Genomic DNA, 22,832 nt, shown 5'->3' with positions numbered 1-22,832 from the left:
ACCCGAGATGTACTCACGTTACCTGGCAACGCTGCAATGGAGGGAAGGTGAGGACAGGGTAGGTGTCTTGGCTAATAAACTAAGAATTTACGAGGACACTGTCACTGCCCCAGTTCGTACCCATGTCTCGTGTGTGGAAACAAGACTGGCTGAGCAAGTCTAGAGCTTGATTGAAGAAGGCTGTCAGAAACTGAAAAAAGAACTTAAGGAAGAAACTTACCATATCTCACCAGAGCCGATGAGAGTCTCTGCCATTAAGAGCAGGTGTCCCCCAGCCAGGGAGAGAGGATACACACCACGAGGTAACCTCTGGTCTTTTCTTCGGGAGCATGGAGAAGACATGAGGAAGTGGGATGGAAAACCCACCTCCTCCTTAGCAGCCCGGGTACGTGAACTGAAAAGAGAAACACCTACCACAAAGAGCCCATCTAGAATCAATGTTGCTCCGGTCTCTCGTGCACAGAACTCCAGACAGTACAAGAGTGATGATATGACTGATCCTCTTGAAGGAACCTCAGAAACATATTTATGGGAAGAGAGCAATGTATGCCATGACCAGAAATAGGGGGGCCCTGCCTCTAGCCAGGTAGAGGAAAGGGACAATCGGATCTACTGGACTGTGTGGATCCGATGGCCTGGAGCATCTGACCCACAAAAATATATGGCGTTGGTTGACACTGGGGCCCAATGTACCATGATGCCATCAAGGAATATAGGAAAAGAATCCATTTCTATTTCTGGGGTGACAGGAGGCTCCCAGCAACTGACTGTGTTGGAGGCTGAAGTGAGTTTAGCTGGAAACAAGTGGCAAAAACATCCCATCGCGACTGGCCCAGAGGCCCCATGCATCCTCGGCATAGACTATCTCAGGAATGGGTATTTCAAAGACCCAAAAGAGTATCACTGGGCTTTTAGGATAGCCACAGTGGAAAAAAAAGACAGCAGACAGTTGAATACTTTGCCTGGTCTCTCAGATGACCCCTCTGCTGTGGGACTGCTGAGAGTCAAAAAACAACAGGTACCAACTGCCACAGGAACAGTGCACCGTCGGCAATACCGGACTGACAGAGACTCTGTGACTCCCATACATGAGATGATTCGTAAACTGGAGAGCCAAGGGGTGGTCAGTAAGGCTCATTCACCTTTCAACAGCCCTGTATGGCCCGTGCATAAGTCCAGTGGAGAATGGAGACTGACAGTGGATTACCGTAGTCTGAATGAAGTCACGCCACCACTGAGCGCTGCCATGCCAGACATGTTAGAGCTTCAGTACTAGCTGGAGTCCAAGGCAGCAAAGTAGTATGCGACCATCGATATTGCCAATGCATTATTCTCCATTCCTTTGGCAGCAGAGTGCAGGCCTCAGTTCGCTTTCAGCTGGAGGGGTGTGCAGTACACCTGGAACTGACTGCCCCAGGGGTGGAAGCACAGTCCCACCATCTGCCATGGACTGATCCAGGCTGCAGTGGAGAAGGGTGAGGCTCCGGAACACCTGCAATACATTGACGACATTATCGTGTGAAGAAACACAGCAACAGATGTCTTTGAGAAGGGAGAGGAGTTCGTTCAGATTCTCCTGAAGGCCGTCTTCACCATCAAGAGGAGCAAAGTCAAGGGACCTGCTCGAGAGATCCAGTTCCTGGGAGTAAAGTGGCAGGATGGATGGCGTCAGATTCCCACCGAGGTCATTGATAAGATCACTGCAATGTCTCCACCGACCAACAAGAAGGAAACACAAGCTTTCCTAGGTGCCATAGGCTTCTGGAGGATGCACATTCCTGAGTATAGCCAAATCGTGAGCCCTCTCTACCTGGTTACCCGCAAGAAGAACGATTTCCACTGGGGCCCAGAACAGCAGCAAGCTTTCGCCCAGATCAAGCAGGAAATCGCTCATGCGGTAGCCCTTGGCCCAGTCAGGACAGGATCAGAGGTGAAGAATGTGCTTTACTCCGCAGCTGGGAGCAATGGTCTGTCATGGAGCCTTTGGCAGAAGGTGCCGGGTGAGACTCGGGGACGACCACTAGGATTCTGGAGCCGAAGCTACAGAGGATCTGAAGCCAACTACACTCCCACAGAGAAAAAAATCTTAACCGCCTATGAAAGAGTCCCAGCCGCCTCAGAGGTGATTGGTACTGAAGCGCAGCTGCTTCTGGCACCCTGACTACTGGTGCTGGGGTGGATGTTCAAAGGAAAGGTTCCTACCACACATCATGCCGCTGACACCACGTGGAACAAATGGATCGCCCTGATCACACAGCGCACCCATATTGGAAACCTGAATCACCCTGAGATTCTGGAAATTATAACAAAATGGCCTGAAGGTAAGACCTTAGGACTATCCTCCGAAGAAGAGGAGGAGCAAGTGACACGGGCCGAGGAAGCCCCACCATACAACGAGCTACCGGAGAGTGAGAGACGATATGCCCTTTTCACCGACGGTTCCTGCCGAATTGTAGGTGCTAACCGGAAATGGAAAGCTGCTGTATGGAGCCCCACACGACAAGTTGCACAAGCTACCGAGGGAGAAGGTGGATCGAGTCAGGTCGCAGAGCTTAAAGCTGTCCAGCTGGCTTTGGATATTGCTGAAAGAGAGAAGTGGCCGAGGCTCTATCTCTACACTGACTCATGGATGGTAGCTAATGCTCTGTGGGGATGGCTGGACTGCTGGAGAAAGGCCAACTGGCAGCGCAGAGGGAAACCCATCTGGGCCGCTGAGATTTGGCAAGACATTGCCACCCGAGTAGAAAGGCTGACCGTGAAGGTTCGACATGTAGATGCACACGTACCCAAGAATCGGGCTAATGAAGAACATCATAACAACAAGCAGGTGGATCAAGCTGCCAAGGTGAAAGTGTCACAAGTTAATCTAGACTGGCAGCACAAAGGAGAATTATTCCTAGCTCATTGGGCTCATGATGCCTCTGGTCATCAAGGGAGAGATGCAACATATCAATGAGCTCATGACTGAGGAGTGGACATTACTATGGACAGCATCTCCCAGGCTATCCATGACTGTGAGAACTGTGCAGCAATCAAACAGGCCAAGCGAGTGAAGCCTCTGTGGTATGGTGGATGATGGTCAAAGTATAGGTATGGGGAAGTCTGGCAAATCGACTACATCACCCTTCCCCAAACCCGCCAAGGCAAGCGCTACGTGCTCACCATGGTGGAAGCAACCACTGGATGGCTGGAGACCTACCCTATGCCTCATGCTACTGCCCGGAACACCATCTTGGGCCTGGAAAAGCAGGTCCTGTGGAGACATGGCATCCCTGAGAGAATTGAGTCAGACAACGGGACTCATTTCAAGAATGGCTTCATAAGCACTTGGGCCAGAGAACATGGAATCAACTGGATATACCATATCCCTTATCACGCACCAGCTGCCAGGAAAGTGGAACACTGCAATGGACTGCTTAAAACTACCCTTAAGGCGCTTGGCGGAGGGACCTTCAAGAACTGGGAAATAAATTTAGCCAAAGCCACTTGGATGGTCAACACGCGAGGATCCATCAATCGAGCTGGTCCTGCCCAGTCTGAATTCTTGCACACAGTGAATGGAGACAAAGTCTCTGTGGTACGCATGAAGGGCATTTTAGGAAAGACTGTTTAGATTAATCTCACCTCAGGCAAAGGCAGACCCATCCGTGGGATTGTCTTTGCTCAAGGACCTAGTTACACTTGGTGGGTAATGCAGAAAGATGGGGAAATCCGTTGTGTACCGCAGGGAGACCTAATTTTAACTGAGAACAGTGTGTAAGGTTTCATTCTGTGTGTGTATATGTGTATCTATGTATGTATATGTAAATCTCTGTAAGAATGTATTAATTTGGGTATAATGTAGATGGCAATAGAATAAGGGGTGGATTATGTCCTGGGTTGTAGTATAGGATGTGCACAAAGTATTCTATCACCATCTTCATGAACTGTTGAATCCAGGTGGGGCAGTGTTTTCCCAGACCCCTCCCCTCTAGGCCATTATCTTCTGTTAATGGCCCATCAGATGCCTTGTCCATGACTCATAGATAACTCCCTCCAGGAGCTATCTCTGTTTAATGGGCCATCAAGGACCCCCTGCATAACTCATCATCCCATTGTGAGATGCTCCGCCCAGGGGGAGGAACCAAGCATTCTCACCTGGATACAATCTGGGGTTTGGGACAGTACAGGGGGCCCTTACCCACTGGATTCCCAGAGGAACAGAGCTACCAGACCTTGCTAAAGGATCACTGCTTCAGGAAGACCACCTCATCTGGACTGCTTCCATCACTCTGCTCAAGTAGTATTCTGACTCTGTCAGTGGTCTTTTGTATTATTGCATCTATTTTATTTTACTTTCTTTCCTTTCTTCCTATTAGATTGTATCTCTGACTTGGAGCCTCTCATTTGTTTTGCTTTCAAACCACTACAAAGAGAGAACATGGAAAATATGTCCTTAAAGTGAATTTTGAATGGTTCTTCACACAATTAAGGTTTTAATGCAGCTGGTAGGAAAAAAAAGGTTGATTCTTCCCGAAGCGGTGCTTCACTCACATCCTTTGGCTAGAGCTCCAGAAGTTTGCCTCAGTTCATCAGGGGATCACATTCTCAAATCACAACTTCAGCAATTACTAGAGAAGATCAGAGCTGGAAGATTGTTTGCAAAAAGGGGAAACAATATAAAGATAGCTATTTGTTAGTTGTTTTCTAAAATTATAAAACAAATAATTTTCCTTCTGAATAAGCAAGAGATTTCCTTCCAGCAGAACACAACAGTCTGTTTTCTAAAACCTGGTGAAAGAAATCTGTATGGAACGTTTTTTCATGGGATTTGCCATTTTGACCACAGTTCTATAGGCATATGGGGATTTAGATGAAATTTTGATTGGCAATCATAGTGCAGGTGAATACTGAAAATATGTTTGACACCATCTAAGATAGTTGGAAAACTTTAATTTTCTGTTTCAAAATTATACTTACTGGTTTTTTTTTATGTTTAAGGGAGAAGAAAGTCATAGAGTCTTGTCATTTTGATTGAAAGTAACTTCAAGGACCTGGTTCAAAACTTTTCAGCACTTCTGGTTTCTTTTTCAATTTGAAGGAAAAAAAAATTTATTTAGAAAGTTTAGATTTGCTTGCAAAACAGAATAGGTGTGTTGTGCACAGTCCTACTGGTTATTTATCTAGGTTTGGGGAGGGCTGTTTCAAACAAGGCATCACTGGAAGTGAATTCAGCATCTCTGAACTGCCATCAGTTGTTCCAGCTTTGCTGTGTGCTGCAGCACAAACATGGAAAAGGATTTTACTTCCATTGAATTCAGCATAGTAATCCCTGAGTTAAGCAAGACAATCGAACTAAACTAGACTGTGACTAGAAACATGTCAGGAGTTACATGAGAAGGGGGAAAGCTGGTGAAATTATTGCCATGCTGGTGGGATACTCAGTGCCTATGTAGGTGTTTGGAATATGGAGTTTAGGAAAAAAGATGTAAAAATAGCTGTTTTGATAATGTGGAGAAGACAGGCTCTTAAATATTCAGAACACTTCATCCACCCTGAAAAACTCTGCTCTCTGAATCCTTCTGTTCAGTCTTTTTTCCCTGTTCCTTGCTTGATCAGCAGAAGGCTGTGTGCTTATGCCCCAAACAGTAACATCTTGGAAAGCGGCCTGGAAAAGCTGCAGCCTCTAAAACTCTTTGATTCCTGGTCCAGCTGCTCCGAGCTGCTGCCTTGCAGGGCATTGCCTGCCAGGGCTGCACCTGGGCTTTTGGCATAGGCAGAAATTGTCTTCTCCAATTCTGAGAAAAACCTGCAAGAGGTGATGTATCGATTAGACTTGGAACAGTTTGTACTGCTCTGGCAGTGCCATAGGGACTTTAAATACCCTTTTCTAGATCATTTTGAGCTGATGCAAAGCTACAGACACACTTCAGCAGAGTTGGGACTGAGGCCTGATTTTTATGTCCTGGTCCTTAATGCAGTCATACCTAATTTCAAATAATTGCTATTGGAAGAAATGGAAGAAAAATTTTCAGGCAGTCCATTGTGCTTTTTGAGCTAGATAGAGCATGACAGATATTGGGACATAGCAGATAATCATACTTGAAGTCACCCCCAATTTAATGACTAAATACTTCTGTGTTTTATATTAAAAATGAGTATAGCGAATAAATCTTTGGTAGAGCACCAACATAACAGTCTGAATATAGACTGAAAGCCTTAGGACTTCAGTTCTCTTTAATCTGAATTCAAATTTATTTTAATGGTTTATTTAGGAAGAAATAAACATTTAAGCATTTTCATACACAACAGGTAAAATTGGTTCCTAAAAAATTTCCAATGTGCTATTTCTGAGTATGTAAGTCAATGTAGTCCAAAATGAATGAGGCTATTTGTTGGAACATTCCACTGAAGCCAATGGTGAAAAATTAGCTTTACCATGGTGAAATTTGACTTGAGAATTCAGTGAGGTGCACCAACATAAAATGAGGACCAGGTTATTAGAACTGTACTTCAAATGTTTCTACTTCTGCTTTAAAAATGCAATGTTTCGAGCAAAAGTGGATGTTCTAAATGCATGAAACTTTCTGAGAATGCATGATCTGATGATCTTTGTGGAGTTGTTTATATTTTTGATAGTCTTACTGAGATTCCCATGGACCCATTTCTCCAGCCTGGACAGGTCCCTATGGATGGCATCCTATCTTTCAGGTCTTTATAATCTATGTCTTTCCTCTTTTAAGTTTCTCATGGCTGATATTTGTGTCATCCTCAACAAACTGAAGAACATGACTGAATCTTGTGCCAAAGAAATCAGAAAGACATTTGCTACTGCTGACCTTGAGCATACCAATGTGATTGGGTATGACACTTTCAGGTAAGACAGTGGGTTTGGGGTTTTAATATTTAATAAAGGCACATTCCCTCAAAAATGTATAAAGCATGACTGGGTTTTGATGTTTTCTGTCCAGTAGCTGACAAGTGACATAGATTTGTTTTGCAGGTACTTGGAGATTATGTGTGAAAAAGAAAGTAAACCCATGCTCCAGAAAAAAAAAAAAATAATAGTTTCAAGTAAGCTGAAAAGCACAACAGAAATGTGTCTACCTTTTATGAAGCTGACACAGAGTGTTGTGAAGAAGGGCACAAGTCACCAGTAACATATCTGCTGAAAGATAAAGAAAAGTCCATCCTGAGAGTCAGACAGTAGTTTTGAAATTCAAGTAGCAATATTCAACTTGCCTTCTGAAAGTGGTGTTTGGGTTTTGAACCATTGGTAAAGAAGATAGTCTTTACAGAAGAAAGGCATATTGAAATTATAGAAGGCAGCTAAGCATGTTTAAAAAAGATTGGAAAGCAGTAGTGAGACAAATAATTAATACTTGGATAGTAATTTAAGCATAGATAAAGGGAGCAGAAATCTGGATTCTGGGAATGAGCCAGATATGGCAATGGGCAGATGTAGAGGTACTTGAAAGAGGAAATCATGTTCAAACACAAACTGATTTCAGTTTATGCCACAGCCAGAGCACTTGAGTGTATGAACTATGCTGGGCACAGTACTGGTAAAGTTAATGGTGTGTAACAGAGGAAAAAACTTAACTTAGAAGCATTTGGTTTTCACAGAAGTAATGCACTGTCTATTTAGGAACTGTCATAATAACTAAGGCATATAGGTAGATGAATATTGCATGGAATGTCATCTCCATAGGAATGCTAACCAAGGCAGGAATTGCTTCTGAAATACCTCAGAAATGAAATAGATCAGCAGAAGGTTCTTTCAGCAATTCAAAGTGAAAGTAAAATTAAAATAAGCTGGTATTCTGAAATGAAAAATAAGTGAATTAAAAGTAGGATTTAAACTAAAAGAGGCCACAGTTTTTGGCAACTTTTGGTCAAATATTTCTGAACTCTGATATTTTACTCAGTAGAAGCAAGATTTTGAATTGCTAATTACATTAAGAGGGAAGATGCTATTACTTGAATAAGAAGGGAGATAATTGAAAGTTCATATATAATGGGAGAAAGTTTCTGGCACCTGGAAAAGGTTTTTAATCTATGTACAAGGTTATTATTTAAAATTTTTAAAAATATGGTTTTAGTTCAAATTATGAAATAATCATCTGCAAAACTTTGTGCATACACTAAGAGCAACTCAAAGGTTTGGAACATTTGTATAATAGAATTAGAGAAGCAAACTTTTAGAAGGGATGATTGTGCTTTTAAATGACAGGGAAAGGTTTTTATTTTATCCAGAAGAGGCTCAGTTGGGTGTAAATTTAATCATGGACATAATCTGTGCAGCTGTGAACAGCTCAACTGTTTAATTTAGGGTGGTGCTGTTCTGTGACATGGAGAGAGATATGTCTGATCATGTGGTATTGAGGGACTTGGTTTCAGCCACAAAAAATGCAGGAGCCCTCACCATGAGCAGGAAATGAGGGGAACCCAAATAATCAGGGTGTTCTGGGCCTCAGTGCTCACCTGGGCCAGTCTCAACACCCTTTAATGGTCCCCATCCCTCCTGTGGGGGAAGGCCTGGAGTCAAACGGGATGTTCACACTGCCAGAGGAAGAATTTGCCTCTAAGGAACCTTGAACATTTGTGCTCTATAGTGATAGTAGGTTTTGTTTCTGTTAGCTTCTATTACATCCAGCAATCTGAAGGCTCTCATTATTATCTGTGTATCTTCTTTTAGAATGAAAGAAGCGATTTTAATTACAAAAACAAGAGCACTTCTTTACATCTATGAAAATTCCAGGATACTTTATTGTGAATAGAATATCTTTTCTTTCAGTTTCTTATTGTGTACATCTCTGTTTATTTTTAATCTGCCATGACTATAACTAACAACAAATGATTATTTTTAGTACAGGCAATTATCTGTATGACAGCTCCAACAACAGTCCTCTTTCCTTATCTTAAATACAGCTGAGGCTTTACTCTGCTCTGAATTTGGCTGTTCAGATTTCTTCCTTTCTATCGATGTAATTTTATATAATCTGCATGTAAAACTACATCTATATGTATGATATGGTGAAGAGAATTGTAATTATACAATTTAACTGCTTTCAGAACTCAAGTCTTCAGTACTTCATCCAGGAAATAAATGTGCGATGTACACTGAAGCTATCCCCTAAGCCATCATTAGAACTATTGAAAGCTTTGTTAAAAAGAGAACTAAAAATAAATAAAACTTAGATGCCTGTGTATCACATAGCCCTAGCCAGTCTGTTTTTTTCCTCATAAGCTACTGGCAAGGCTGTTTGCTGTTAGAGACAAAGAACCATGTGGATCTAACAAAGATGCCTATCTTCAATTCAGCTTGAGAAGCAGTTCTCTTGAGCAGTCAATTATGACTCCTTCTTTCTGTAACAAATTCAGATTGCAATCTGTTTTATTCTTCTAGAACAAAAAAAGAAGTAAAACAAGAGATAGCTATGCTGTGGGAACAATTATTGAAGCGCTTTTTTTTTTTTTTTTTTTTTTTTTTTTTGTCAGGGAGAGTTTAGATGTCATTCTATTTGTGAGTCTTGGGTCTTACTCATTAGTTCCTCACAATGACTAAAATATTCCTTAATTCCCAAGTGAAATAATTTTATCTGCAGGTTTAGGTGATTTGATTGTCACTGACTGGATCGAGAAAATAAAAGACTTTTAAAATCCTGACTCTGGAAAATTCTGTGCCTTGTATGGAAATCCTATCTGTGGAAATGGCTGATGTTATCTACAGCCCCCAGCTCTGCCAGCCCAAGCACTGGAGTGCCATCAGGCAGTACTGTCCTCTTTATGTGTGCAGTGGTGTTTCTGCAGGCTGCAGGAAGGAGGCTCCAGCTTTGACTGGATCTCTGAATGCTGCTGCAATATAAATAATAATATCCAGTAAGTGGAAAATAATACTGACAAGATAATTATAATATTAGTAGATGGACCAGCTCTTGGTCATTAAGTTTGTCTAATGTCAAATAAGGTTTGCTACTGTCAACAACTTGCCATTTCCTTGTATTTATATCCTGCCACTGCAAATAAAAGATCATTCTGATTTATTTGATGTGAAAAAAAAAAAAGCAGTGAAATCAAAGTAGACACTCTACAGTATTTAACCTTTCTTTATTACTTGTGTAAGTGCAATCATATTACATGAAGCGATCCCCTAATTTGAACAGGACCACACAAGCCTCTGAGAGGAAGCAAGTGAAGAGCTATGTTTCCTGTTAAAAGTTTGTAAATTTGGAGGGGTCCTAAGTTTCTGTGTTTTCAGTTCACATATGGATGTTAAAGAGATCCCTCATCAGATTAGTTCAACTATTTAATTATTCTCCAGGCAGCCATTTAGGTCTTGTGTCAGAACTTTGTGCATGACTACTAATTTCTTCCATTTGTTTTCAAGGATTGGTGTTTAATCACAGTGATTCGGGGTCCTCATGGGGATCACAAGGTAGAGCACTAATTGCACCAGCAATTACAGTGAAGTTTATTCTTAGTGCAGTTTATCATAAGTATTATATATAACTAATCTAATTTTGACTGAGACACATAGGCCTATGCTGATGCTTGCTTGCTAAAAAACCTGGTTGAATATGAGTGCACCAGAGCCAGATGTTTGGGATCATAGAGCCAGTGTAGTTCCACTAATCCAGATTTGACAAAAGGCCTTGTTACAGCTGAGGGAGCTGTCAGTGTCCCATCAGATGGATCTCAGGAACATTTCTTCTTCCTTGGGCTGGGCTGATTTGTCTGAGCAGCACACACAGGCTTGGGAGAGCACATCCCAGGTTCATCCCTGCGTGGGGTCTGATTTTCCAGTTACAGCATCCAAGTGTAAGCTGCTCTTGCTTCTGCCTCCTATCTTACATTCTTGTCAGGGGAACTTGTGATTTGTTGTAATTCTCTGTATGGCATCTCTGTAAAACACTTAAGTCATGGTTAGGATTTATTTTTATACAGCTACTGAGGAAATTTGGACATCCTCCCCCAAAATAATGATTATTAGCTGGTTTTAACTTATTTACTTAAAACTAATGTGGGCTGTTGTTTTTGTGAACAGAAATTGGATAGTCAGTGTTGCTGGTGGAGGATTTTCAGAACATGAAATTATCACTCTTGGACGTCACTATGGCGTGAGAGAGGACAGTCAGACAGACCCGTCCCTCCTCTTTTCAATGGCTCAAGAAAAACTAAAGAAAAATGCCTTTGAATATTTTGAACAGCTTATGGCAGTGTTTTTGTACAATGACCGAGAAAAGTAAGTTTCCTCTCTTTATCCCAAGCTGTTATTTGAAAAGCTCTGCTTGGAAACCCACCTACTTTCTGTTTGTTGCTGAGAAAATGGTATATTGTGGCCAAAGAATATTATGTGTAATGTTAAGCCTCTCTCAGCACTTGACAATAGACAAGAAGAGGACGGCCTTTTTGTCTATTTTACATTTTGTATGTGGACTTTTTATTGTAGATGCTGTACTGAACATTCTGGGACATCAGATACCAATTCATGGGCAAAATGCAGGATTTTAAATCAAAGAGGAGAAATAATGATTTAAAGGGAGAAAAAAAAGGAATTTGGATTCTTTATGTGACTCATTTGCCCTTTTCTCTGATGTCACAGATAAAGAGTCACAGAGAATCACTGAGGCTCTCAATATGAGAAAGTTCTCAGCTTCAAGTTTCTCAGCTTTGTAATAGCAAAATTTCATAAAACTTTGTTGTCTTTTTCTCTATCCTGATACTCCTCACATGTTTTCCTATGCACAGAAACATTCATTTGAAGTAAACCTGGAAAATACCTAATGTATATTTCTACCTCACTCTTTCTGATGTGCAGGTCTGGATTGTTGCCCTATGAGACCTGCAGGACTATTTTCAAATCCTTTAAGTTGCCACTTCCTGATGATCTTCTAGAAACTTTACTGACCAGGTAACTTAAGGGCAGATAGTGTGACCTGCATGCATGGGTGCAAATCAATGCTAAATATCTACTGCAGACACAAATCCTCAGAATTTGTCATTTATCTAATATGAATCATTTCATGGTGCAGATTTTGTCCCTGCACACACACAGACTTTCCTATTTATAGAATATTTATAATCAACACAGATGCATCCATCTTAACAACTTTTCTTCATTTTGCCTCGCATGGTAAATCATCTGGGGTTTGGCAGTGTTGTGTGGAATGAATCTTTCCAGAGACAGTTACTGATACTTATCATTTTCAATGAGATTCACTTTTCTTTTGCTTTAGTTGTCTCTGTGTATAGATGTGAGCTAAAAACAAGAATCTTATGAAAGCACATTGTGTGAGTTCCAAGGAACACACTAACATGAATACAATGAAGTGTCTTTATCAAGTAGACAGTCTACTTGATAAACATCAATTTACTACTGATGAGTAGTAAAAAAAAAAAAAATTGAGTTTGCTACTCCTATTAATCTCACATGAAACATATTTTATTGTCATTTTTAAAAAGGAAAAGGAGTGTTGGCATGGCTTTGGTACTTTTCCATAGCACATTTAGCTTTTTTGAGACAAATTGCTTTGCTAGCTGTATTAATGGGAATAGAAGTGAAAAGAACTACTATTTAGTGCACTTGCATTAAAACTAGAGTTCAGAGTAAGCTGTGGTGCTCTGAACACCTTGGTTTTCCTGGCCAGATTTTCTGGTAACATGTTTAAATGCATACTTACTGCTTTCTTCTTTCCCTTGAGGGAAATCCTTAAATCACATGTTTTGTCTGTGCTTTCATACTGTGTTAAAAACAGAAACAGGTCTTGTCTTCTGTCATGTTAATATGCTTTCAGGTAAATACATTTCTTGATTTTAGGAGGAGTTGCAAATTAAGTATCTGAGTTTAGTAAATAATGGAAAGCCCTTGTCAGGCAGAAATGTGGAATCCATTTTGATAAAGTTTCTCTGTACTGCTGTTCATCACTTCTGACACTGAGTTATAAGCATTAGTCTTCAGAAGTGTCAGGATTTTAACAGTGATCTACAGCTGATAGTTTAGAACTCCCACCAAGTTGCCCAACACAATTGTGGAAGGACAGTTGACATCCCACATTAGACAAGGGATTCTTACAGATTCCACTTCTTTAGGGCTGAACTAGAATAGATGCACAACAAGGCCCTGGAAGTTTTCCTTTATGTACTGACTCAATTCTGATAAGAAGCAGACAAGCCTGACACATCCTGGGCTCTAGGGACACGTTTATTGTTTGTGAATTTATACCAGGAAAAGCTTTTGTGCCCTGAACCTCTACTTTCCCAAGGAGTGAGTGCAGGCAGTTAAAAAGAAAAAGCCCAGTACACTATAATAAAAATAAGAGATAAGCTTAGAACACAGGGAGGAGATCAAGGGCTGGATTTCACCCAACTTTAGCAAGGTACCCATGACAGCTGGATGAGGTTGCAGCTGCTGTAGGTTCTTTCTGTAGGTGGTGGAGGAGAGACTTATCTCCTCAGCCTGCATCAGAACTGCATTTCTAAATTCCCATCCATTTTCCTTAGTTTCTAAAGGGTCTGAGGCCAGCCTGTGTTACAGATTTCTGTGTGAGAAAGGTAAATGAGAATGGTGTGAAGCCAGGCCTCAGAAATCAGTGTGGGAAGTGCTTCATTTGACAGAGCCCTGTGTTAGGCACTTCTAAGTTACAGCATCAGTAGCTTCAAAGGTGGAAGTTTAGGTGGTGTCACAGCACTGCAGGTAATGAGGAAGATTGTCACATTCTTCATCTGGATGCACTTGGCACTGCTTGGGAAGTTGATTGTTTTATGAGGGTGCAGAGCCAGGGAAATATTTTTTTGAACTCTATTTAATAGGACTTAATTTCTAGTAGTCTGTAAATTGAAGAATTGGGTCGTCTTAGTAAGATTTAGACTTTACTTTTCCTTTCTTTCTACTTCCTGTAGTTTTCTTCAACACTGAAGAATCATGAAACAGGCAGGTTTATTGTTAATGGAGAACAGTCTCATTCCTGGGGAGTTTGAATTCAGTGTGGGCCACATTTGTCAACAGTATTCCTTCCTCTCCTTCCTCTCCTTCCTCTCCTTCCTCTCCTTCCTCTCCTTCCCACTGATATTTTGAAAACAACTGGTGGTCCTACTCTGTGTATCTGTATTTATTAAGGAAGAAAGTGGTACAATAAAAGTTGCTGGAGTGATTCCCATAGAATCAGTATATATAGCTAATGCACTAGCTGGACCTTATTCAGCTATAAAATGATGCTGGACAATGTGATCAGATAATAGTTGAAGGCTGAAGCTCTGTGTTTATTCAGCTTTGCTATCTGAGATTAGGTGACAAAGACTTTCTCCAGGACTTAATGACTCTATGATTCCATTTTGAAAGGTAGTACTCTTAAAGTATTTATTATTTAGATTTGTAAATTACACTGCAAGGATCTGTCACTTATTAAAAGCATGGGATGGGACTAGAAATTACTGTCCAATTTTGTGGTCACCTCCGAATGACCCAAGACTTTGTTTACTGTACCCAAAGACCACTCAGTTGCCATGGAGTGTAGGGAGAGTTAACACAAAAACTGGGGTTTCATAAGACCTTTTCATATTACATCTAGTATAAATTTATGTTTTTAATTGTGGGATGTTGAAATAGTAGGATTTAGGTACCCAACAATGTGAACATTTTTCCAATATACCTGAGCTGGCATGTTAAAAAGTATTTGCTTTCTCCATCAACCTTTTCTCACTTACTTTTTAAATCACAGAACAATACAGAATTTAATCCCACTGTATTAAGCAATGCAGATGGTACACAGTTGTTTCTGCCAGAAAACTACAGTAGTCATTATAAACATGTCTTTAAATTTATGCAGGGATAATGAACAATTACAGTTTGTTTAATAAATAAATTTTGCCGAAGTGCTTAAGTAATGACTTTAGGGGTTTTTTTTTCTGTTATTTTTATTTACTGCAGTGCTAAATTGATGCTAACAAGGACTTAAAAAGAAGCAGTCCTTCCCTGGAGGATTTATAAACAGCTGGCAGATAAGGAAGGAAAAAATTGAGAGAAGAATGTATGACAAGTTTACAAGCATTACATGTTGATTATACTGCAATTATTTAGTTGTTAATTTTAGGTCCCTGGTTTTTTAAATTATCTTTTTTAATTTCTATTATAAGCAGCTGTGTAGTTTTTTTTTACCTCTCTACACTGCTGGGGTGAGTCTGTTTGAAGGCTGCTTGTTGTTTTGAAAAGGTGAATCTCCAGTCCCTCAGGTAGCAGTGCCTGATGACAGAGGGTGTCCTACATGGTCATTCCAGTTCTCAAATCACTTACAGGCCAGGCCAGGCCAGGCCACTCCTGCCTGCTCCGTTTTTCCCACGATTGTGGTTGGGTAATAATTTTTTGCCTGGTTTCCTACCTGTAATGGTTTATTTAGGGCTGCCCTTTTCCTTTCAGGAAGCAAAGCCTCTTTTCCTGCTACAGCAATTGTCCAGTAGCAGGAGCAGCAGTGGAAATGATCACAAGATCTTTCTCCTGCTGCCTTCTTGTTACCTTTGGTGTCTGAGACTCCCTATGCTGTTTGTGATTAAAAGGCTCTCTAGAATTCATATTTTAATCTCTTAAGACAAATTATTCCTGTTACTCGGTTTGCTGAGGAGCTGATGGTTCAATTCATGGTAGTTCAAGACATGCGTAAATGTAGTATAAATATAAAATTTAAAAGGGAGAGGGTAGCCATTATTATTTAATACTGACTTGTTGTTCTTGCTGGTTTAAGTCCTTTAATTTGAGCAGTTTATGACAATTTAGGTGTACGCCTGTGACAATTTAGTCCCTGTAGAACTCTGTTGCACAAAGAGTATCAAACAGGCTGAAGAATCCCAACATTTTCTCTAAGGTTAAAGGAGCAGATGCTTCTGCTCTCTTATTATCAGATTAACTTGTTAATAAATGTTTGAAATGAAGGAATTAAAAAAATTCTGCATGTACATTAAACTTTCACACAAATCTTTGGGGTATAGATTTCTTGATGGGAAATAAAAACTTATTAGTAAGTAACCTTTACTCACCAAAGCATCCTCAGGAATGATCATAATGTGATTTGACTAGATTTTTCACCTAGCTGGAGTATTTAATTATGAATGTAGCTTTAGAAGCAGAAATGTGTAATTATTTCTGTAAGGATAAAGAGAATAAGAAGCTGTGCAAACTGTGATAGGGATGGAGGAGTGACTTTCACAGTCTAAAACCCCATTGGTGAAGTAACAGGGCAAAACTAAAGAGAAGAATGGTTTAAAGCTATCTTTGGTGCATCTTCTTGATAAGACAAATCTAATTTCCTTTTCTGAAGAGCACTGTCTGTCTCAGCATTATTAACTCCAGCCACTAAAATGTATGACATCTCTGTCCTAATAATGCACAAATTGATAATATCTCCTCAGTCCATCTGGATGCTCTGTGCCAAATCTCTAGTGTGTGCTTTTAGTAGATTGTTACAATAAGTCACAGCAGTAAAAAGATTTAAAGAGTAGATTTTTTTTTCTTTCTGGGTTATTCTAGAGTAGTATTTTAAGATGCTTTCTGTAGCTATTTCATTATGGGATTTAGGAATCACATTTCCTCTGCCCATGTTAAAATTCTTGGTTGTAGATAATTTCAAACTCATATTGTCATCTCAGCTCACTAGTGCTGTCACATCAAAGGACTTTTCTCTGTGTAAATGTCTGTCAAAAGCAGAAGCAATGCTCTCCTCAACTTTGATGCCTCAACAAAAAATTGAAGTAGTTACACACTTTCACTTGTTCTTTGTTTAAAAATCCTGCTTATACAGCTTAGCATCTTGGTGGTAGAATTAATCTTTTGACTTTTCACAATGAGCGAAAGGTAACTACACAACAGTAGAAGGAAAAACAATTTGTCCTGATAGTTCTGAAATTCCAATCTGTGTGCCATTATTTTTCCAAGAGGTATATGCTTTTTGATTGTCTTACTACATCTCATGCAAAACTTGTTTTTTTTTCCCTATTGGCACCTGCAAAAAAAAAAAAAAAAAAAAAAAAAAAAAAAAAAAAAAAACAACCCAAAAACCCCACCCCAACAAAAAACCCCCCAAAAAACAACAACAAAACCACAAACCCTGAAACTAACAACCCACTGGAAGTGGGAATGGGAATTTTCTTGTATATTGGATATATTCCCTAAAAGTAAGGCTTTATGAAAATGTTAACTTGCGTGTGAACTATGATAAAGAAACAGGCTGTCATAGGAGGGTTTCTCATGGCAGTGTTTCAGGCTCCATTTAATTCTGGTAGCAGTAGCATTCTTTTCTGACTTCGCTTTCATCTTCAGCATAACTCACTGTACTTAAAATTCCAGTTTATCGCTGCCATCTCTGTTTATGGCTCTCAGTATATTTTATTATTATCTTTCCTGCTGACTATTAAATGAAAGGTGTGGGGGGAGGAGAAGGGAAGGATGAGTTGCAGTTTATTGCAGTTTATTTCTGTCACCAGATCTATTTTTCCTCCAGTATTGTTTTCCAAGTTTGTGCTGTAAATTCTCCCTTAAAAGTGCCTTCATGCCCAATTTTTGTCAGAACCCTCTGCAGTGATTGAAGGGTTTTGAGGCCTGTGTTTTGTGCACTGCTATTTCTTTAAGGACAAGGCAAAATGATTTTCTGAAATACTTGTTTCCTTGTGCAGTAGTTTTTGTCTCACCAGATGGCAGGGCAGAATTGCTTAACTTGGTGTCTCCCACCAGATAAGAGATGTTGAGTCCTGCTGGGTGTCTGTGTCTCTCCATGGACCCCAGTGAGGCACAGACACTTCCAGGCTATGTTCTTGTGCCCAAACTGGGTCCCTTTTGCAGGTGGGTGGTGTTGGGTGAGACAGGTGTCCTTCAGAAGCTGCCAGTGCTGTATGTATCATAGAGCATTCCAGCTGTTCTTTTCAAGCTTCAGCCCAAAGGGGTCTTTCAACATTTGGCTGGTGACACTGAAAGAACAAGTGGTTCCCAAGGGCCTGGGTCACCTCAGTGTTCTGCTGGATTGAGGACTTTTATTTCTGAAGCTGCTTCATCCAAATCAATGGCAGAAGGATGAAGTGACTTATAAATCTGTTCCCATGTGGCTTATTAGTGCAGGGTAAGGATTTTAGAAAAATGAGGGAGGGAAATGGCATTTTCCACACATACCTGTAGACCTTAGCTGGCAGCAAATATATCTTCATGCATTTAGGGGACAGCCACAACTGATACAAATATATCTATTTATCCATAGAAATTAAGAACAATGCCATAAACCTGTTACCAAATGAATTTAAAATCTGGCTATTATTTGATACATTAGCAAGCTTTGTGTTTGTCAATTGCAAATTGATCCCAAGGTGTGTGCAAGCAGCATTTTTGAAGGATTACTTATTTTCAGGAGATGATTGTAGAAGTCATAATAAATTAGGTCAGTTGTGCTACAGCACAGGTTTCCTGTATAATTCTGTTTCTTTTCTACACAAAGGAATCATGCGCTGATCATCCCACTTCTATGTTTGTCAAAAGCTGGGAGATCAGTGTTGGAAAATGTTGGGCAGTGCTTCAAAACTAAAATGAAAATAGTGAAATGAAGTAAAACTTGAAGAAGTTGAATTCTACTGTAAGAGCCAGTAATAAATTGTAAGAATATGGAAAAGAATGTATAAAATAGGAGTTCCTGACATTTTATACCATTTTTTCACTCCTGCAAGTGCTTGGGAATAAAGTAGTATAAAAATTATTATCCCAAAGGTAATGATTATTATACTGTAGATAACTTGACATAACTTTGTTAAAAATTCCCTTTTACCTTGAGTCATCTTATGGCTATTCTGCTCAGGTTTGCAGATAACCAAAAGCAAGTAGACTACAGAAAGTTTATTCATGCACTGAACTGGAGAGAGAATCAAGCCCCAACTTTTGCAGAGGTCAAGGAGCCACCCAAGGTAAAACCAGTGTCTCAATATAATTTCTCCAACTTTAATATGACTGTTTTAGCCAACACACACTACAACATTTTTTCATATTTGTGTATTTATACCTGTTTTCTTCAAGTTATTATTTTTTAATAGGTTTAATAGGGAGGTTTAGGATGAAGCGGAGAAGTCAAACAGGGACAAGGAGGTGCCTAGTAGGTATCCCATCTCCGGGACATTTTATAGAAGAAAAGAGAAAAAGAGAAGGGAAGAAGGTGTATCTATCCATGGACAATGGGCATGAGTACTGCTTCCCCCACAAGTATCATTGTTACACGTCAAATGATCTATTCACTTGCTGAGGTAGTCAGAAAATACTTAAAGCTCCACTGACACATATGCAGAAAATAGCTCTGCATTTTGTATAACTAACCTCAGAAACCTGTACATAAACCACCACATCTCTGGTAGGCATGCACAGAGAAAAGAACTGATGGATCAACTTTGTATATCTTCAGCCTTCTACTTAGGGTAAATAAAAATGCAGTATCAACAAACTGCAGAGACTAATCTGATCTTGCCATCGTGAGCTGAGTGGAACATTTTAAAATAGAAAGTCCATAAGGCAATTATGCTGAATTTTAAATACTTTGTAACAGATAAATCCAAAGGCCTTCTGCCAACACATCATTTTGCTGTTGTGGCCTGGCCAATGTATTGTACAGAATGTGATTGTGTTCAGACCATTTAGAAACACAGCATTCCTTTCAATTCAAGTTCACTTGTGGCATAGTTTAAATCAGTATTCCTCAGGCACTGTGCTCCAGACTTCTCACTCCTGCCTGACTTACCAAGGCTTTCTTCTGTAGCATCTCAGACTGTTGGAGGTGTCTAATGAGGGCCCAGGGCTGTTGGTTTGCTCTGCTTTCCATGGCTGATTATTTTTGCTTTGTCTTTGTGAAGAATATTTCTGTCTTGTACAGATAATCTCAAAGCCCTTCCACATGTTTTATACAGCAGTCCTGAGGATAATGGTGTTTATTAGGCTTTGTTGAGGGGGTATTCTTTGTTTTTAGGGATGGATTCTGTGCTTAAGCAACAATCAACTATTTAATATTTAATATTTTAAGAGAGGTAACTATAAAATGGAAAAAATCAGAGAAAGGAGAAGTTTTAAATCTTGTTCAGCTTTAGAATTCAATTTTCATTGTGTGTGACTTACCACGAATTAATAGCAGTATTTTGAGGCTACAGTACCTGTATTTGACAGATAGATTTCAGCAGAGTTGTGCTTGTTTAGCTGGCTTTTTTTTTTTAATTATTCCTTCTCTCTATCTCATTATTTTGTATGATTTTTGGTGTTGATACATAGATGACTTTCAAGAATTTGAAGTATAAGCATTTTAATGAGAAAATACAGCATGAATTAATTAAAAAATGTGTGCAAAAGGGCTAATGATAGAAAATATTTTTAATAAAATCTTTTGCAACATTCATAAGAATGTGCATGTTGTAACCTTTTAAGATGTGCTATATAAAGACCCAGTTTTTCACAGATTTATCTGTGGAATCGAAGCAGCTCATTCAATCTTATACTGACCAGCCTGTAATGATTCTTGTTTTCATTATTATATACTAAAATATTCTCTGGGTCACTAATTTCAGAAGGAAGATATCTTGAAGCAAGTGCCACGATCCCCTCCCATGACTGGGATCAGATACCCTCCTCTCCTGGATGATCTGTTTGGCAAGGAAGAATAATCTCATCTGTGCAAGGCACTGATTTAAGATTGATGCTTCAACTCTGAAGATGACTTAGAGAGATACAGAAAACATTCATTATAAAACAAGAAAAAAAAAACAGATTTAGGTTTTATTGCATTTAATTTCTAGTTCCAACAGAGATGTATGCTTGTGTGTTTTTGGAACTCTTTCTAAATCAACAGCACTCTGTCATATTTATACAAGCATAATTAAAACTAGATCCTGTAATCTCTCCCTGGTTGCATGGAGAATTTGTAAGTATTGAGAAATCTTTGAGTCAAACAGTGCAAAATCTGACTGACCCTGCTTTGTTCTGCAAACAAAAGTGGTTGGATGACCTCTTAAAATTGGGTCGGACTGCATTAGCACAATAATGCCATTCCATTCACGTTTCCTCCTTGCTCTTCGGCTCTTATCTGTGGTTTTGCTCTATCTCCGTGGTGATGCTCGAGTGCTGTTCATGTCAAAGTTGGTTATTTTGTGGAGGAAACGCCAGCAAGGTTTTTGCACACTACAAAGCTGCTCTGGTATCAAATAATTATAGCCTTCCAAAGTGGAAGCAAATGTTTTGCAGGCATGGCAGAGGAGCTGGCAGTTCTTGCTTTTTGTTTTAGATGTGTTTTAGTGTTAGTCCCACCCAGCTTTACTTGGGTGGGACATGCCTGGAGAGAAGGGGTTTCAGTACGATTTCAGTGCAGCGTTCTTGCAGCAGAACTGTACTTGCCCTTTGAAAATTCATTGATGCTCTTCTCTTTCTCCATGGCTTAATGGAGTTCCTGTTAGAATTTTTGTATCTTTTTAAGCTTATTCCAGCTCAAAGCCATGATTAGATCTGGGTTTACTTCATGCTTTTTGTGAGAGGAGTAATTACCCCACTCTGAAGAATGGAAGAGCTGAGGTGGAGGTAGAGCTGATGCATCCATGAGATTCCACTGGGGAAGGGGAAGAGGTGTGAGCCACTGCACCTCTTCTGGTGCTTGGGAAGATTTAGAACCCTGTTTTTTCTTTAATCTGAAATTACAGTGTTGGGGAGAAATTGTTTGATTTAGAAAGATGAGAATTCAATGTATCCAATTCCCCAAACTGAGGGAAAGACAATAGTAATGTTTTTAAAACTTGGCGATCCCCCTTACAGTTGTGATTCTATACAGAAATACCTTCCTACACTTTTGCATGATAATGTAAATGAAATTCTTACTCTTTTTGTACCATATGGCAAAATATGCAGCCTTTGACAGCTCTTTGCCTTTTTTTGCAGTGAAAAAGGTCTTGAGACACGGCATAATGTTGTTGCTGCTGCTCTGGAGGGGTAGAAATAGAATGGGCAAGGAGTGTCCAGAGGCTCAAAATGAAAAAGAAAAAAACCTAAAGTGCTCCAAGTTGTATACAAGACCATGAATTGTATTTTGATCCAAAAGAAGAAAATGGTTCCTTACATGACAAGAAATATCTGACCACAGGGACAGTGCCAGAATCCTAAACAACAATTTGTATTTGAAGCTAATTTGGTGAAAGCTGGATATTTTTATAACATGCCACCAAGACTGAGATTGATATTAAATGAATGCAGTTTTCCTTGTAAATTTTTAATGTTCCCAGGGATTTATTTAGAAGGATTTATTCAGAAGGATTTATTTCTATTATGGAAATCTTGTACAGCTGAGGGTTTCCAGGAAAAGGGGACTCTGAACATGGAGAACCTTTCAAGTGGCTTCAAGAAACGACAAATTCATCTAATTTTGTTTCTCTTTATGTGTATGAGACAAAAGAAGTATTTTAAAAGAAAAAATTAGTTCAAGAAATATAACATTTCATAATTTCATGTGCATAGGTCTATTCAGTCATGACCTAGTCTTATCTGGTCATGTCAAGAAAGGGAACTGTAAACTGGAATTAGTGCAGAGAAGAGTGGAAAGGTGACCAAGAGAATGGAGATAAGAAAGGTGACTGAAGGAGCATGACTTATTTAGTGTAATAAAATGAAGGCTCAGATTAAATTAATATCCTCACTCTCTGTAAATACATTGTTACCAGGTGAGGAAAATGATCTGGTTCAGGTAAGAACACTGGTAGTCTTAAGGAAAAAATGGGTTTAATTTGCCATGAATAAATTAAACCTGGACAACAAAAGGTGGTTTCTAAAACAACAAGGGTCTCAAACTGCCTTCCAAGACTGATGTGCTCAGTTT

General features: G+C 39.6%; 1 protein-coding gene across 1 annotated transcript in view; it reads left to right on the top strand.

The window, feature by feature from the left end:
- The window catches only part of EFHC2 (EF-hand domain containing 2), a 61,727-nt gene extending 41,017 nt beyond the window's left edge, over positions 1 to 20,710 (top strand). The window contains exons 12-16 of the mRNA XM_066177308.1: positions 6,723 to 6,856; positions 11,027 to 11,224; positions 11,801 to 11,893; positions 18,804 to 18,909; positions 20,545 to 20,710. Coding sequence (XP_066033405.1) covers positions 6,723 to 6,856; positions 11,027 to 11,224; positions 11,801 to 11,893; positions 18,804 to 18,909; positions 20,545 to 20,640 — 627 coding nt within the window. The 3' untranslated portion in view covers positions 20,641 to 20,710. The remainder of the gene's footprint in view (positions 1 to 6,722; positions 6,857 to 11,026; positions 11,225 to 11,800; positions 11,894 to 18,803; positions 18,910 to 20,544) is intronic.
- Positions 20,711 to 22,832: the final 2,122 nt, after the last annotated feature.

This window comes from Chamaea fasciata, unplaced genomic scaffold (genome assembly GCF_029207755.1).
Source record: "Chamaea fasciata isolate MVZ Bird 193981 ecotype frontalis unplaced genomic scaffold, bChaFas1.0.hap1 SCAF_2, whole genome shotgun sequence".
NCBI classification, from domain to species: domain Eukaryota; kingdom Metazoa; phylum Chordata; class Aves; order Passeriformes; family Sylviidae; genus Chamaea; species Chamaea fasciata.
The sequence above is the reverse complement of the archived record's forward strand: the minus strand, read 5'-3'. Positions and strand labels throughout refer to the sequence as shown.